The sequence below is a fragment of the Oratosquilla oratoria genome, chromosome 16 (genome assembly GCF_046742065.1).
Source record: "Oratosquilla oratoria isolate Oo_2021 chromosome 16, ASM4674206v1, whole genome shotgun sequence".
Classification (NCBI taxonomy): domain Eukaryota; kingdom Metazoa; phylum Arthropoda; class Malacostraca; order Stomatopoda; family Squillidae; genus Oratosquilla; species Oratosquilla oratoria.
In genome coordinates, this window is record NC_134792.1 from 30565176 (window position 1) to 30582826 (window position 17651).

At 40.6% G+C, this 17651-nt stretch overlaps 1 protein-coding gene across 9 annotated transcripts in view; it reads right to left on the reverse strand.

Annotated features, from left to right (window-relative positions):
* Positions 1–925: 925 nt before the first annotated feature.
* Positions 926–17651, reverse strand: part of LOC143033868 (DDB1- and CUL4-associated factor 6-like) — a 60977-nt gene continuing 44251 nt past the window's right edge. For 5 of the 9 annotated variants that reach the window (XM_076199444.1, XM_076199440.1, XM_076199437.1 and 2 more), the window contains 2 exons: positions 4255–4324; positions 926–2809 (listed from right to left, as the gene is read on the reverse strand). In XM_076199444.1, coding sequence (XP_076055559.1) covers positions 4272–4324 — 53 coding nt within the window. In that variant the 3' untranslated portion in view covers positions 926–2809; positions 4255–4271. Of the gene's footprint in view, positions 2810–2882; positions 3275–4227; positions 4325–17651 lie in introns of those variants that run through there. The other 4 variants (XM_076199443.1, XM_076199436.1, XM_076199442.1 and 1 more) reach the window with 3 other exon arrangements.

The window sequence follows — 17651 nt, forward strand, 5'->3', positions numbered from 1 at the left end:
GCCACAGCCGAAACTGGGTTTTCCCACAAATCCTTTATAGAGTGTATGTTGTGTTGTTTGCGTGCATGATTGTGTATAATGCAGTCTTCCATTGGTCCTGGAGCTGCAGCGTCTACGTCGTGGGACCACCCCCCAACCCCAAGAGTTGGGGGCCAAACGGCGGCAACCAGCCCTGGCCACTGGCTCTATGCAGGTGGCACCGATCCCCAAGAGGAGCTACGTCTGCCTTGGGGAGTACCACAATTCTGTATTGTTGTCTAGGGTTGGTGTGGGACAGTGTAGGATGAAGTAATCAATGTCTTCTGTGTGAATATTGCATCCAGGGTAGTTTAATTTTTGTGGTCAGGCTTATTCCATGTTGATACGGTCTTAGAGCCGGATGATGTGAATGAAAGCATGCTAGTGATTTTTGTTTTACTTCACTTGAGAAGGGGCTGATGTTGGGAGTACATGTTTGACTAGGTAGAAAACTGTATTTATAATTTTCATACTCTTATGCAGAATATTTTGGCTTCTGAGTGCAAGTATTCTAATTGGGGTGGTTTTGGTGATCTATCATTCTCAATGTTTTGTATAGTTTGCAAAGTGTCTATGTTTTGCTGATAGTTGGGAACCAAGCTGTGGAAGCATATTTGAGTATGGTTTTTGTGAATTGTTTGTACATCGATTATATGTCCAAAGCCTGTCATGTTTATTTTTTTGTTGATCTTTGACATGTGGGCTGAAGATCAAGCGAATATCAAAAGTAAAGTTTAGGATTTTAATTGTTGTTTTTTTCCAGTGGAAAGTTTGGCCAATCAATTTAATTTTTTTCTTATTTCTTTCTATGTATACTAATGTTAAAAGAAAAAATAACTTGATCATTTCAGGTGTACAATCAGGCATTTTTTGTCTCTATATACAGTTGGATAAATCATAAACTCGATGACAATAATAAATTTATTGGCAAATGAAATGTATGCTGGCTGACAGGGATTTTTCAAAAACATTGAAGGAAACCAATATATGTATTTCTTCTATGCAAGGTACACCAAGAAGCCTGGTGCATCACATTTTTTTTATGCACTAAACTGCATTTGTACTAAAATAATCGAACCATGGAACCATTTAGCTCCAACAAGTTTCTTTATCAATTAGAGAGATCAATTTTGGCCATGACTTTCTTTATTTTTATCATTACGCTGTATCAAACAAGTTTTATGTCTCACTTACCTATGCTCTACCATAACTGCAAATAAATGACTTTTAAGAATAAACACGTACTGGCCACATAATTTACCCACAAAGTTTACGGTCTTCAGCAACAAAATTTCAACAATTATTTCAAGCTATAAGCATTGAGCACTTCATGGTTAAAGTCCAAAGTATTATTAACATATAAAATTCATTAATGCTGGAACCAACTATGGGTACCTGCAAGTGGTCCTACAAGATGGATGTAGGAGAGTATCAGCATACTATCACCTTTCCTCAAAACCTGTCAACACCCTGAACTCCATCTGGAGGTGCATCTCCAAGGGGCCAACACTCAGTCTCTGAACTAGGCCTAAGATATCTAATTAATATGACTGTATTTCCTCAAACATTTCATACAAGGAGAGCTGACAACCTGTGACTGCTCCCTTCTTGCTGTTTTTTTTAGCTTCTGAATGGGAAACAGTCCAAACGTATACAACATAGTCAACAGTCCCAACTTTCTTCACATAAGAGATCTAAGGGAAAATCCATGGACTGATGTCAGCTACTGTGGGGTTGCACATTTTCAGTGAGTGAAACTTGAGGCAACAATTATTATTATTCATTAATGCTTAATTTGTCTTGCCACACAAGCATAAAACATGTAAAAACAAATCACAGTCAGAAAGTTCAAAGAACTTCAATGACTAGATTTACATCACAAAAATGATGGTAGCATATCAATGTAAACATATATCAGAACTTCAACAATGAACACCCATAAACCAAACAAGAGCAATATATGACTCTTAAAAGATGCAAGTGAGTTCTACAGAAATGTTATCCCCTTGATTTACAAACAGTCATCTAATTAAACATATTGGAAGCCAAGGAATATTGGCTAAATCAAATTACTGGCCATACAATAAAACTCATACATCAAAATCTTAGGAACTTGAAATCATACATACAATAATATTATCTCACATCTACATTTTCATCTGGTATTATATCAATACATCTTTGAAAAAAAAATCACATTACTGTAAAATTAAGTCAGATCAATCTATCACTAGTGGCCAACAGCAAAGAGAAGAAAGTTGGGACAATACATATACACGGAAAAAGAAAGAAAGAAAGAGAAAATATATATATATATACATATATATATATATTTTAATAATAATAATAATGATAATATGAAAAACTCACCAACATTATTAAGAGACCTCAACAATCCAATTTCTTCAAGAATATAAGATTTATGATAAAAGATATACGAGATTCTTAACAGTACCTTGGTGGGGCTGGGTTAAATGAAATAATTCTTCTTTATATAATAAAATAAAGATAGAAATAAAAAATCAACCTATGTTACTATCCACTAAACAGACAGAATAGCAAATCCTGAAAGCTAATACATTCTATCTAATGACAATAATGTCATCCAAAGGCAGCCTGAGGTGATATACATACTTGTGACTAAGACATTTCTGTCAACTAGGATGTGCTTTCCTTCTCAGTACAAACTTCATTATCCAATCTAAGTGACAGTACACCATATATGCCACATATAGGCTACAACACCCATCTTGTAAATCCTATTTGAGTAGGAAGCTGTAAAATCCTCCATCTGTAAATATAAAAATGATACAATGAGATATGGAGTTGAGAGAGAGGAGGAGGAGGAGGAGGAGGAGGAGGAGGAGGAGGAGGAGGAGGAGGAGGAGGAGGAGGAGGAGAAGATGGAGGAGAGAGGAAAAAAAATATATATATGCATGAGAAAACAATTCTAGAGATTATTTCTAGTATTTCTGGTGCTTTGATTTCCTTTTGGTCAAGCACAGATTTAGTTTCAGTCATCACATTTAATTTTATTTTATGTTTACATACTACAACCTTTCTTTTTATACAACATGACAATACACTACAATACATCCTGAGAGATTTCCCATAAACTTTCCTTGGATGTACTTTCCTGAAATCTTACATACAATAAGAAATAATATTTTTTCTCTGAGAAGCAGAGAAAATGGAGAAGGTTGATCAAAGTCGAGGAGCAGAGAAAATGGAGAAGGTTGATCAAAGTCTTGTACACCTGAGAAGAGAAGAGACATTTTGAAGCAAAGGAGAGTGAAAGGAAGAGAAGAAATCTATTTAAGAGTAAAAAATAAATGTACATACATATACCAAAGGCTTTCTTCCCCCTCACAAGGGAAGTAGCCAAAAAACAAAGCCATAAAAACCAGTCCCGCCCATTCCATCCCTATCATACTCCACTCCCCTCCACCCTCTTCCCTCCCTCTCGTCTTGGCACCTCCTGGATGACTGGTCATCCCTGCATCTCGCCCACTGCCCTGGGTCAGAAGCAATGTCACAAGACAGCACATCTACAGCAAGGCTGCTTCATTAAATTAGTGACCCCCCCCTCTCCATCCCCTCATGCAGAAAAGGAGAAGACGGGGAGAAATCCCTTCAGGCTGCGTCAAATTTTTTCTCACACATACTCCCTCACCCCCATCCCCCACCTATTCCACCTCATGCATCACAGCATCATCCACATAAAACCATTCTCCAATCACCCCTATCTACTGTCCTCTCCTGTCCTTCCTCAACAGACATTCTCCTCTTTCCCAAAGCCCCTTTTACCCTATCCATCCATCTCATCCTAGGTCGGCCCCTCATGTTCACTCCTTCCACCTATGCCTTCCACATCTGTAATAACATCATATATCTTTGGATCACAAAGTTCAGGTGATCCAATTACTTGTCACCAATTTTGAGAATATACAGGTCAGACTTAATCACATGCCTGATCACACTGTCATGTCCTGTTGAGAGACATGTTATCTATCTTTCCCCCAAAATAATGTGGCAGGGTAACCACTTTCCACCCTATTTTGATTCCCCAATAGATCTTGGTACTCATTCATAGCTGAGCTGACTGGTCAGGTGAGGCCAGGCATGAACCTTGAATTCTGCAATACAAAGCCAGTGGTCTACCACAAAGCAAATACAAATAAAATTGCAAATTGAAAAATCTTCACTTACCTACGTAAAAACTAAAATTTTGCTTACTTGCTTAACTCACTGAGCTACTGTTCCCTCTCCTCTGTGTCACTGGCCTGACTCCTACTCCTCCAACGACCTGTAATTCCAGAAATCATGTGAGCTATTATGAAATTAATAATAATAAAGAAAAAGACATTACTCTCAAATGCATTAATGTAGTTCAAGAAATCATGTGAGGTATTATGAAATTAATAATAACAAATATTATGTTCATCAAAGAAAAAGGCATTACTCACAAATGCATTAATTACGATTATTGCCTTTATATTTTTAGGACAGCATACTTTGGCAAAATGTACAAATGTAAACAGATCCCTTTTCTGACAAGACATGAAACCTGATTATGGTGAATAAGGTTCACCAAAATCACACTGATTCTAAGTTATGCTAGTGTTATATATGCTACTGTGTGACTGCATTGTAGGAAGCAACAATAGAAAATGTACTGACATTAAATCAAATATAATCGGAGTGAAACTAAGTTGAAAGGGAGGGGCGAGTTTGAGTTTGGGAGTGTAGTTGGGAGGGTCTCAGGAGTGATGAGAGGATGAGGGAAAGAAGGGGTGGCTATACTAGTAAGTAAATAAATAGGTAAATGTGTGGTGGGGTGGAAGAAGGTTTCTTTAAGGTTAATATGGATGAATGTAAAACTGGGAAGGGAGATGTGGGTTTTTGTAAGTGCATATGGGCCTGGTAGTGGGAAGAGTGTAGAGGAAAGGGAGGCTTTTTGGATAGATTTAAATGAGTGCATAGAGGGTTTAGGGAGAAATGTCAATAAAATGGTATTGGGAGATCTTAATGCTAGGGTAGGAAATGAACCAATAGATGGAGTGGTTGGGAAGTGTGAATCTCCAGGAAAAAATTGTAGTGGAGAGTTGATGGTGATGTATCTAGAGAGTTGATGATAGCAAATATAGTGTTTAGGAGGAAAGTCAAGCATAAGTACACATGGGAGAGGGTGATGGATGGAAAGGTGGTAGATAGTGCTTTAATGGACTACATAGTAGTAACCAGCAGAAAAGTACAGGGTGTTTGGGTTAAATTTGAGATTTTTTTTTATCTTCTGTCATTTAAAGTGCAATGGATGGCTGATTCTGTGTACTTTTGATGGGTTTGAGAGCTTGGGAGCATGGACTGGAAAGTACTAGAATATTGGAAGAGAGTGACCTACATCATGATGATTCGTGCCAGATAAAAAAATTCAGTGCTCCTTGAATACTATGAAGGCTGTGAGATGTGAGCTGTAGAATTGTGATGGAGATGTGGAAGCAGTGGCTGGAAGGAAGGATCATTGTGGGAGTTCCAACTCTGTCCGCACAATGAAGTTCGTTGAGAAGTTGCAAAAAAAGGTGTGGCAAGATCCAGGCAAGGCAATGCGGACCTTGGCGAGAGAGATGGGTGTCAGAGTGGTGACTATGAAGACACCACTGAACGAGGATCTTCACTACTCCTCATACAAGAGGCGCAAGGGCCAACTACTCACTGCCAAGGCCCAAGAGAACTGCCTTGGGAAAGCCAACAAACTCCTCAACAAGGTCAAACACCCAGTCAAGCTGGGGATAGTCTGGTTCTTCTCAGATGATAAAAACTTGTGCCAGGACCAGTTGCATAATGCGCAGAACAACAGATGGTTAGTCTACAGTCTGCACAAAGTCCCATGTTTCATGAAGACCATGTTCCTTCAAATTGTGAGGGTTTTTGGGTGTATTTCCAGTGAAGACCAAATCATGCCACCACACATCTTTGAAGAGGGATTCAGACTCATTCCAGATGGCTATATTGAGTTGCTGTCCACTGTTGTCAAGTGCTGGGTGGAGAGGGTGGCTGCGGGAAGACCATATGTGTGGCAGCAGGAATCAGCTCCATGTCATACCTCTGGGAAAACTCAGAATTGGCTGTCTGAGAACTTCTACAACTTCAGTCACAACATCTGGCCCCCCAACTCGCCTGATTGCAATCCCATGGGCTATTATGTGTGGGGAGCAGATGAAAACAACACTAATTGTACCGCCTGCAACATGGATGAGCTGATTGCCAAGATCAAACTGGTGTTCAGGCATCTCTTGAAGGACACCATGAAGGCCATGTGCCGCAGGTTCAGGTCCCGCCTGGAGGCCGTGGAGGCTCAGGGTGGCTTCTTTGCATGAATTGTATTTGTCAAAAGATCCTCTAAGAGATGAACTTTAAATTTTGAGAATACATAAATTTTTTGCCAAGATATGACGTTTTTCTTTCCTTTCCAAAAAAGTGACAAATTTATCACAAACACCCTGTAGGAAGAGTTTTGGATGTATATGTTTTAATGGGAGAGAGTGGGGAAAAATCAGATAATCTTTTGGAAGAAGGTAGTTAAAAGTGGAGGAGAAATGGGGAAAGAGAAAAAGGACAGAAGGTACAGAGGTGCTTAGAGTGAACTGCTTAAATGAGAAAGAAAAGGAGGAGTACAAGAAGCTGAGCGAGGAGTGGGAGGGAGTGAAGGATTGAGTAGAATGGGAATGGTTCAAGGAGGGAGTCACAAGGTGTGCAAAGTTGGTGTGTGGAACAAGGAGGATGGGAGGAAATAGAAGGAAGGGTAGTGAGTGGTGGGATGATGAAGCAAAGATGGTTGTAGAAGAGAAGAAATGAGCATTTACAGATTGGTTACAAAATAGGATGAGAGAAACATACGAGAGGTACAAAGAAAAGAGAAGAGAAGTAACACATAAGATAAAGGAGGCAAAGAAGAGAGCAGATGTGAAATGGGGTAAGAGGATGACAAAAATTTCAAAAGTAACAAAAAGAGGTTTTTGATGGAAATTAAGAGAGGAAGAGGAGGTGAATCAAGTAGAGAAGAAAAGGTAAAAGGTGCAAATGCAGAAATGATAGTGGAAGACAAGGCAGTAAAAGGAAATGGGCAGAATATTTTAGGGAGTTGCTAAATGTGAAAGAGGATAGGGAGGGAAAGTGTAGTTGCAGTGGGAAGCGCTTAGAAAATGTCAGTGATGAGTGAGGAAAATGGAGGAGAAATAAAGAGAGATGAGGTGAATGCAGTTATTAAAAGGATGAGAGCAGGTAAGGCACCTGGGTTGGATGGGTGTCATGTGGAGTGTCTAAAAAAGGGAGGCACAGTGATGGTGCACTGGCTGATGAGGTCGTTTAACATTTGTCTAAAGGAGGGTAGAGTACCAGAAGACTAGAGGAGTGCCTGTATCATTTAAACTTTACAAGGGAAAAGGGGACAAGTGTGAGTGTAGTAGTTTCAGAGGGATCACCTTGTTAAGTGTAGTTTCGGAGGCTTATGGGAGGGTTTTGATTGAAAGGATTAGGAGAGGAACAGAGGGAGTAATTGGTGAGGAACAGTGTGGGTTTAGGAGAGGTAGTTGTGTGGATCAGACTTTTGTGGTAAGGCAGATATGTGAGAAAGCTTTAGGAAGAGGTAAGGATGCTTTTTGAGACTTTATGGATTTGGAAAAGGCTTATGACAGGGTGGACAGGAAGGCATTGTGGGAGGCATTGCAGATATATGGGATAGGAGGAAAGCTTTTAAAAGCAGTCAAGTTTTATGAGAGTAGTAAACCCTGTGTTAGAATTAGAAATGGAGAGAGTGGTTTGAGGTAAAGGTGGGACTTTGCCAGGGATGTGTTATGTCACCTTGGCTGTTCAATTTATACATGGATGGGGTGGTGTGAGAGAGATAAACACAAGGGATATGAGATGGTTAAAGAAAATGGAGTAAAATGGGAGATAAGCCAGTTGTTTCCTGACGACATTGCACTTGTGGCAGGATCAGAGATGGGATTAAGGAAGTTAGTGACAGTTTGGGAAGGTGTGCAAAAGAAGGAAGTTGAAGATAAATGTGGGTAAAAGTAAGGTGATTAGATGTACAAGGGGAGCATGTGGCAGCAAACTGGAAGAGAGTATTAAGGGAGAGACTGGAGGAAGTGGATAGTTTTAGATACTTGGGTGCAAATGTTGGGGAAAGGAAGGAGTGGAGGAGGTAGAATGTGGATTGAGAGAAGCAAGTAAATGCCTTGGGGGGGTTAAAGAGTGTAATGAGAAATAGATATTTTGGAATGGATGCTAAGAGAAGATTGTATGAAGGAGTGATTGTCCCAACAGCACTGTATGGGGCAGAAACATAAGAGAGGAAGAGAAAAGGAGTTTGGATGTGTCTGAGATGAAATGCCTGAGAAGTATGATACAGGTTACTTGGCTGGACAGAGTGAGAAATGAGGAGGTGAGGAGAACAGGGGTGGAAAGGGAGTTGGGAGATAGGGTTCATGAAAGTACTGGGATGGTTTGGACACATGGTATTTATATAATTGTAGTTTACAGGAAAGGAGCAATGCTCATTGGTTCCCATCTCCTACCCTCCAATTAGTTATACCTAGCCTCAAATTCATGTACAGTTCCAACTTAGTCTATATCCTTGATATCCAATTACAGATTTGAATTCATATATTGTTCTAGTTTGAGCTATGTCACCTATACTATTCCAAGTATTTATGCATCTATATGGCGAAATTTCTATCTTCATATCCTTTAGACATGCAGATTTCCTTCATTTATTCTCATGACCTCTTAAAGCCCTTCATCAAGAGATCTCTTCTGTCAATATAATCTATCCCCTTTTGTGACCTGAATACTTTAATCATATTACCTTTCTCTACTTTTTTTTAGGAATGTCCCCTTTGGGGCTACAGGTAGCAGGACTCCTAATCCCATCCCCCGTCCCGTTTTTTGTCGCCTTTTATGACTCAAGTGGAAAGACTTGGTGGTAGCATTCTTTTCCCTCACCACAGGGTAGGCAAAAAAAAAAAGGAAATGAATATTCAGAGAAATGGTACAGGACAGTAAAAAGGGGTTGGGGGACAACATAATGGAGGGACAGTTGTAGTATAAAAGTGTCATAATTTCTCTATGAACAGTTTTCCTCTATCATAGACAAAATGATGTGTGGGTCTGGTCCATAGGGGCACCCCATATAGACCCTAAAGTATCAACTGCATGCTACTTTGCCACAATAACATACAGCCAATACCCCAGGAGGTGCCAAGATGAGAGGGAGGGAGGAGGGTGGAGGGGAGTGGAATATGTAGGGGATGGAATAGTTGGGAGTGGTTTCTATGCCTTTTTCTTTTTGGCTACCCCCCATGTAAGGGGACAAAAGCCTTTGGTATATGTTTGTATGTACCTTTCTCTTTAATCTTTCAAAGTTGGTAGACCCAGTGCTTTTAGTCTATCCTCATATGGTTTATCTGCCGGGCTAAGGACCAGTTTGGTTGCTGGTCTTTGTATGCTCTTGATTTTGCTTAAATTCTTCAATATCTGTAAGGACCATACCACTGATGCATATTCTATTCCAGTCTTCAGGTTTTCAGTGAGTTTTTTCATCATCTCTTCACCCATACAGTGAAAAACCACTTAAATCTTCTACAGCAGCGCATATGTCTACCAAAATCCTGCTATGTCTGTCAGGAGACAGGTTGTTTTTTAACAAGACTCAATTTTTTTTTTTTCTTTTCTTTTGTAATGGATGCACTTCCCAAAGAGTAGTTTAAACATAGCCTTTTAAACTGTGTGTGTATTTACCTAATTGTATTTAGATAATATGGTTACACATGGAAAGAGAAGGTTGTATGAAGGCATGATTCTTACCTATGCCAATGTATGGAGCAGACTTGGAATTCAAGGGTGGCTGAGAGGAGGAATATAATTGTTTGAGACAAAGCATTTGAGAAATATGGTAGGTATTACAAGCCATACTATACATCTCAGACATTTAAACTCAAACACATTTGAAATTTCCTCTCTTATGTTCCACATCTCTGCATCATACAGTGCTGTCAGCATAATCACCCCTTCATACAATCTCCTCTTAGCATCCATTCCCATATGTCTATTTCTTATTACACTTTTTAATTTCCCAAGGCACTTACTTGCTTCTTTTTGTCAACAATCTACCTCCACCTCTTCCACCCCTCCCTTTCCTGCCCTATGCAACCTCAAGTACTTAACCACTTCGGTACAATGACGCCTACATAGGCATCTTGAGGCATGACTGTGAGTGGGTACACAAGGATGCTATCATCAGTGTCTTGATTATATATTTTTTTGTAGTTGTACATGAGTTACCCCCAGATTCTGTAAACTGGTTTGATCACATTTTGTGTGTTTATTATTACAAAGAGTAAGAGAGGAGTAATACAGCAGCGACATTATATTCTATAATGCAAGTAGTGTGGTGTAAATTACATATGGCAGCCGATGCTGTGTGCGAGAACTTGAGTCGTACTATAGTGGATATAGCTATCCAATTTCTCCAGCCTCTCTCCTTTAAAGACTCATTTCCAAATTACTGCCATCCTCTCCCCTCATACATCTTATCACCTCACTTTTAGCCACATTTACCTTCAACATTCTCCTGTCACACACCCTCCCAAACTCTGTCACTAACTCCCTTAATCCCTCCTCTGATCCTGCCACAAGTGCAGTGTTGTCAGCAAACAACAACTGGCTTACCTCCCACTTTCCTCCATTTTCTTTAACCATATCCAATCCCCTGCCTATTATCCTCACATTTAGTGAACAAAGATTGTACATTAATAGCAGTGGTCTCTCTAATGTAAAGGGCTTATAAGATGGGACAGTGGGTGTCATAACATCTTGACTGCTTTAGCTTTTACATTTCTTAAGAAACCAATAACTTATTTTATTCTTTCCACTAATTCTTGCCACATGCTCATTTACATCTAAGTTGTAGAAGTTAGAAAAATTTTCCCATTTGTCTCAGTTTCACTAATGTTCATACATATACCAAGGGTTTTTTCCCCCTTACAAGGGAGGTAGCCAAAGTCAAAGGCATAAATCCACTCCCACCCATTTCATCCATACTCCACTCCCATTCACCACCCCTCCCTCTCTTTTTCTTGGCTCTGCCTGGATGATGGGTCATCCTTGCATCTCACCCACTGCCCTAGGTCAGAAGCAATGCAGCAAGACACAGCACATCCACAGCAAAGCCACTTCATTTAATTGGCGACCCCCCTTCTCTGTTCCCTCAGGAAGAAAAAGAGAAGATGGGGAGAAACCCCTTTGGGTTGCATCAGAATATCATTCACACATACTCCCTAACCCCCTCCCACTCCCTTCCATGCATCACAGCATCATCCATACACAACCATTCTCTACTCACTCCTATCTCCTGTTTTCTCCTTTCCTTCCTCAACAGACGTCCCCCTCTTTCCCAATGCCCCTTTTACCCCATCCATCCATCTCATCCTTGGTTGCTCCTTCATGTTCACTCCATCCATCTCTAATGTTTATAAATTCCTTCTATTTTTTCAATGCTGTAACACCAAAGGTCCTTTCTCCCTTGTAATGTGAATAGTGAAGTTAAAGCACACACCCATATCATTCCCATAACCATTCCATCTCATAAGCCTCACACAAAAGTGCTTCAATTTCAATTAATACCGGTAACCCTCCAAAATGCAGATTCTAGGTGCATGTTTTCAGTTTAATACAGCCAATTTTTAAGCAAGCACTGGGTTCCACATGAATAGTAAGTTCATATACATCACATTCAAGCAGCACATTCAGTTGCCTAGCATGACTCCTACACTATGGTGTATATATTTTGAAATCATGTCCAATATACCAATGCCACTACATGGACAGGCAGTGTGCCCAGTTTCAAATGTAATTCAAGCACTGTATAATCACTTTCCTATAGGGCATATGAATTTATAAAAACAATTGTTACATTGAGTTTCACCAATTGAAAACCTATGGCCCCTCTGCAGTTGGCGACAGTCCTTGAGTAATCCCAATCTGGGAAGAAACTGTGACTTGACGTCTGTAATGAATTAATGTGGGACTGTTTCTATGTCACCAACTTGCAGTAGTAGTAGTAGAAGGGAAGCAGTTGCCATGTGCCAGCTCTCTTTGTGTGCAAAGATGGAGGAAATACACTTAAAGTTGAGAAAGGATCTCAGGACCCGCCCAGAAACCGAGTGTCAACCTCTTGGGACTACAACCTCCAGAGGTGAGGATGCTGATGGGTTTTGAAGATGGGCATCAGGGAGACAATTCTCTATGATGTCCATCTTGCAGAACCACAACATGCAGGTATCTGTTGTTGGTCCTTGACAGGTACTTAACCAAATCAATAACATCAGGTTCCTTTAGTAAGCACCAAGTCCAACCTCACTGGAGTGTCATGTCTCTTCTACCCACTGAATAATCAAGTCATCCACTGCAATATTAAACAGTGTAATCCCAGAAGCTTCTATCACTACATGCTTCTTATTCCTCCCAATTCACCTACTTATAATTAAAGTTTCCTACAAGGATTATATAATGATATTTTCACTTCATTCCATCATTTCCTTTATGGGATAGGGGTCTGACAAAATTTCTTGACATTCAACTTCATTTCAAGCCCTCATCTTGGGGTGGGTGAGAGCATAACCTATTATGAAATCCTTTATGTCTAGTCCTCTGGCTCTAATTCTCACACTCTCAGCCTTACCTTCACTCTCTATGATTTTATCTATAATGTTATTAACCCCTACACTCCGGGCCAAAATCTCGCGGGCAGCATTAGCTGCCAGACGTACGATGTTGCGTCATAATACTCGCATTATAAAAAATAAAGTTACCACTGTATTGCTCGTTCTCTTTCACCCATGAATTTTGATAACCATAGAAAATTTGATGAAGCCAGTTTACAGAGTATGGGGGTCACGCAGGTACAACTACAATATATATAATCAAAACGCCGACATCGGTATCCTCGCGTACCCACTTGCTCCTCATGACGCCTACGTAGGCGTCATCGTATCGAAGGGTTTAACCACTTCAGTACAAGTAAAGTTCTCGTGTGCACCATTGGCTGCCATGTGTACGCTACATCACATTACTCGTATTATAAAATATAAAGTCACTGCTGTATTACTTGTTCTTTTTTACTCCGAGTAATAATAAACACAGAAAACGTAATTAAACCAGGTCATATAATCTGGGGAACTCGTGTACAACTACAAAAAAATATATATTATTAAGATGCTGACACTGACATCCTTGCGTACCCACTCGCTCCTCATGACACGGTTGGTAATAATACGATTTGGTGGCGCGGTTGGTAGAGTCTCCGACTGTCACTATGGTGGGCCGGGGTTCGAATCCTGCCCAGGGCTGAAATAATTTCAGTATCGCTGCGCTTCGAGTCGTTACTCCAACTCTCATAGGTGGGGAGTTGGGGGTGTGTGTGTGTGTAAGGTCACAGCATTACCCATAGATCAGTCATATGAGCTCTGAGCTTTCTTCCGGGAGGGAAACAGCTGCTGATCACGAGTCCAACACTTGATCCGAAGACCAAGGTGAATCACATAGGCGTCATCGTACCGAAGTGGTTAATCATGATCAATATCACCTCACCATTTCATCTTGTCTGTCATATTTCCTGAGTGCATTTCCACTGTTTCCCAGTTGGAGATAAATATTTCTTGAGTTAAATTATTATTGAGTAATTACCAATTTCTAGACTGGTCAGTAGATCATCCACATTAGCATATGCTCTTTTTTAGTTTCCTTGTGCCGTTTCCTGCACTGCTTTGCTCTTTTATATATATATATATATATATACATATATGTATGTATATATATATATATTGCTCCTGTTTCATACTATTCATGTTTCTTTTGGAGGGCCATGAAGCAGGCCAGTGGATGCCATGTCCAACTCATGAGCAGGTGGTCATGAGGTAAATTCCCAAGACCCATTGTGTACTTCTTGCAATGGTTCCTGATAGCCCTGGCCAGGCAGGGAGGCATCCCAAACATTGGCCTAAAGAACCCAGCAGCTTACTGCAACTGACAGTACTTACCCAACCACAGGTTTCTCACTTTCCACTTTGTGGAAGAGGGATGATGATTTTTTTTTTTTTTTTTTAAGCTCCATAACAAATTCCTTGATTTTGGTCTTTCTTCCACAGTAACATCTTTTCTACCCAAGTATTCTTAAATTTGGATTTTTCTACTAATGTCCATGACCTGTTGAATATTTTGTTGGTTGAGCCTTGTGACTTGAACTTGAGTGTTAACAGTCAAGCACTTTTTTTTTTTTTTTGGTAAGAACCAAGCTAAAACACTTGCTTAATCTGGTTAAGCATGTTTGAGTAATTTCTGATGATTGTGGATGTCATTTCTCTAACGTAATGCATTGTCTTCTTTCCCTATACAAAATAATGTAATCTTTCCATCCTGTGATGATGACACATTCATTTTTATCTACTACATCCTTGAGAAGTGATTTTTATTTTTATTTTCACTACCTCTTTTACAACTTTGTTTTTCTTTTTCTCTATTGTTCCATGATTTTCTAAAATTAAGTCCTTGTAGTTCCACTTTAAAGGGGAAAAGGGGACACGTGTGAGTGTAGTTGTTGTTGTTGTTCCCTAGACTGTCTGTCCGAGCAGTCCCATCTCCCCAAGGAATGCCACGGCCGAAATGGGGTTTTCCCACAAATCCTTTATGGAGTGTATGTTGTGTTGTTTGCATGCGTGATTGTGTATAATGCAGTCTTCCATGACATGTTGAATAGTATGGGGTGAAGTGTTACATCCTGGGCATTTGTCCACAATGTGGTCATCCAGTCTCTTCTGGTAGCTTAGAAGGGCTGGGTGGTGGCCACATTACAGTCTGGCCAGGTGGATTCTGTCCTTTCGTGGGAGAGAGGATTCAGAGGGATGGATATCAGGGGGTCTGGCATGCAGCAATGTGTTGTCTTTTAGTGTGTTAATGGAGCAGTGAGTGATGTGATTATGAATACGTTTCCGGAGGCTGGTATTTGGTGGTTTTGGAGGAAGAGAAGAGAGTATTTGTGTGTGATATAGTTTTTTTTTTTCCTTTCTTTTTTTTCTTGGTGTGTGTGGGTGTTCTGCTTTGTAGTGTAGCAGGTGTGCTGTGTTTGTGGAGGCTGCAGCAATTGTTTGTGTGCCTCTCATGTCAAGGTGATCTTTGACTTTGAGGAGTTTTGTTTCATAGTGTAGATGGTCTGCAAGTGTTGTATATGTGCAGCCTGTAATTGTTTTTAAGGTTTTATTTGTATGGTCTGAAGGGTGCTGAGGTGTGTCTCACTGAGATTAGGTGTCCATGCTGGACTTGCATAATTCATCACTGAGAGTATGCATTGTTTGTATATTGTAGTGTTAGTTTCTTTGTTTTGCTGGTGCCGCAGCGTCTTCATCATGGGACCACCTCCCAACCCCAAGAGTTGGGGGCCAAACAGCGGCAAACATCCCTGGCCACCAGCGCTATGCAGGTGGCACCTATCCCCAGGAGGGGCTTTGGTCGCCTGGGCGAGTACCACAATCCTTTCACGACATGTGAGTGTAGTAGTTTCAGAGGGATCAATTTGTTAAGTGTAGTTGTGAAGGCTTACGGGAGGGTTTTGATTGAGAGGATTAGGACAGGAACAAAGTGAGTAATTGGTGAGGAACAGTGTGGGTTTAGGACAGGTGGGGGTTGCATGGATCGGATTTTTGTGATAAGGCAGATATGTGAGAAAGCTTTAGGAAAAGGTAAGGATGTGTTTTGGGCTTTTATGGATTTGGAAAAGGTTTATGGCAGTGTAGACAGGAAGGCACTATGGGAGGTATTGCAGATATATGGGATAGGAGGAAAGATGTTAAGTGCAGTCAAGAGTTTTTATGACAGTAGAGCTTGTGTTAAAATCAGAAATGGAGAGAGTGAGTGGTTTGAGGTAAAGGTGGGACTTTGCCAGGGATGTGTTTTGTCGTCTTGGCTGTTCAATTTATACATGGATGGGGAGGTATGAGAGGTAAATGCAAGGGTAATGGGTCGGGGATTGGAGAAATGGAGAAAAGTGGGAGAAAAACCTATCCACAATTTCAGGTTCTGACATAATAAATCTAGTCTCCACTGTTCTTCATAATTTCTATATCTGGTATTTTCTTTTATCCATTGTGTCATTGCATGCATCACAGCATCATCCATACACAACCCTTCTCCATTCACCCCTATCTTCTGTCCTTTCCCGTCCTTCCTCAACATACATTCTTCTCTTTTGTAATGCCCCTTTTACCCCATCCAGCCATCTCATCCTCGGATGCCCCCTCATATTCACTCCTTCCACCTCTGCCTTCCACACCTCTTTTACTAATCTTTCTTTGCTCATTCTTTCCATGTATCCAAACCATCCCAATACTTTTTCATCAACCCTATCTCCCAACTCCCTTTCCACCCCTGTTCTCCTCCTCACCTCCTCATTTCTCACTCTATCCAGCCTAGTAACCCCTATTATACTTCTTAGACATTTCAGGAGGTGTCAAGATGAGAGGGAGGGAGGAAAGTGGAGGGGAGTGAAATATATAGGGGATGGAATGGGTGGGAGTGGTTTCTATGCCTTTTTCTTTTTGGCTAACCCCTGTGTATGGGGGAAAAAAGCCTTTGGTATATGTATGTCATTGCATGTTCTATAGTCATGTCAAATAATACATTTCCCTATTGATCCTCTCCACCTTTCACTGTCATCTCTTCCCAACAGATTTCTTTGCAGTTAAAACCTCCCATAAGTACCACATTACCTCAATCCTTCAGCCTCTCATTTAATGAAAGCCTTGTATCTTCTAACATTTTAGAATAATCTCTCTTATCTAATATCAATCACTCGAGTAAAAGATTAAAAGATTAACACACGACCTTCCAGATCTGAAACCAAACTGTCAAAATGTTCATCTTTTCAAGATATGGTCCATCAGTCTTTCACAATCCTTTCACATAATTTCATTATTGTGCTGGTCAGTGATACCAGCCTATAATCTAGTGGTATCTCCTTATTTCCACATTTGTGAACTGGTACCAGAGCTGACTTTTCCAATTAGGTGGCACAATGCCCTCTTTCAATAATCATGTAATAAGACTGAATCTTGTCTGCTGGTTGTTCCCTACATCCTTTGAGATCCCATCAGATCCTGAAGCTATTATCACATCCAATGATCCCAAGAGACTGACCATTTCCCTCACTTTCATTCTTATATCTTCTAAACCTGACTTTTCTGCTCCCCCCTCTTTCATCCAAAAAATCACTCTCTTTTGTGAAGACCTATTACATACAAACATACATACATACATACATATACCAAGGCTTTTCCCCCCTTACAAGGGAGGTAGCCAAAAAGGAAAAGGCATAAAATCATTCCCACCCATTCCATCCCTGAATACACTCCACACCCCTCCACCCTCCCTCTCATCTTAGCACCTCCTGGATGACGGGTCATCCCTGCACCTTGTCCACTGCCCTGGGTCAGAAGCAGTGTCGCAAGACACAGCACATCCACAGCAAGGCCGCTTCATTAAATCGGCGACCCCCCCTCTCCGTCCCCCCATGCATAAAGGAG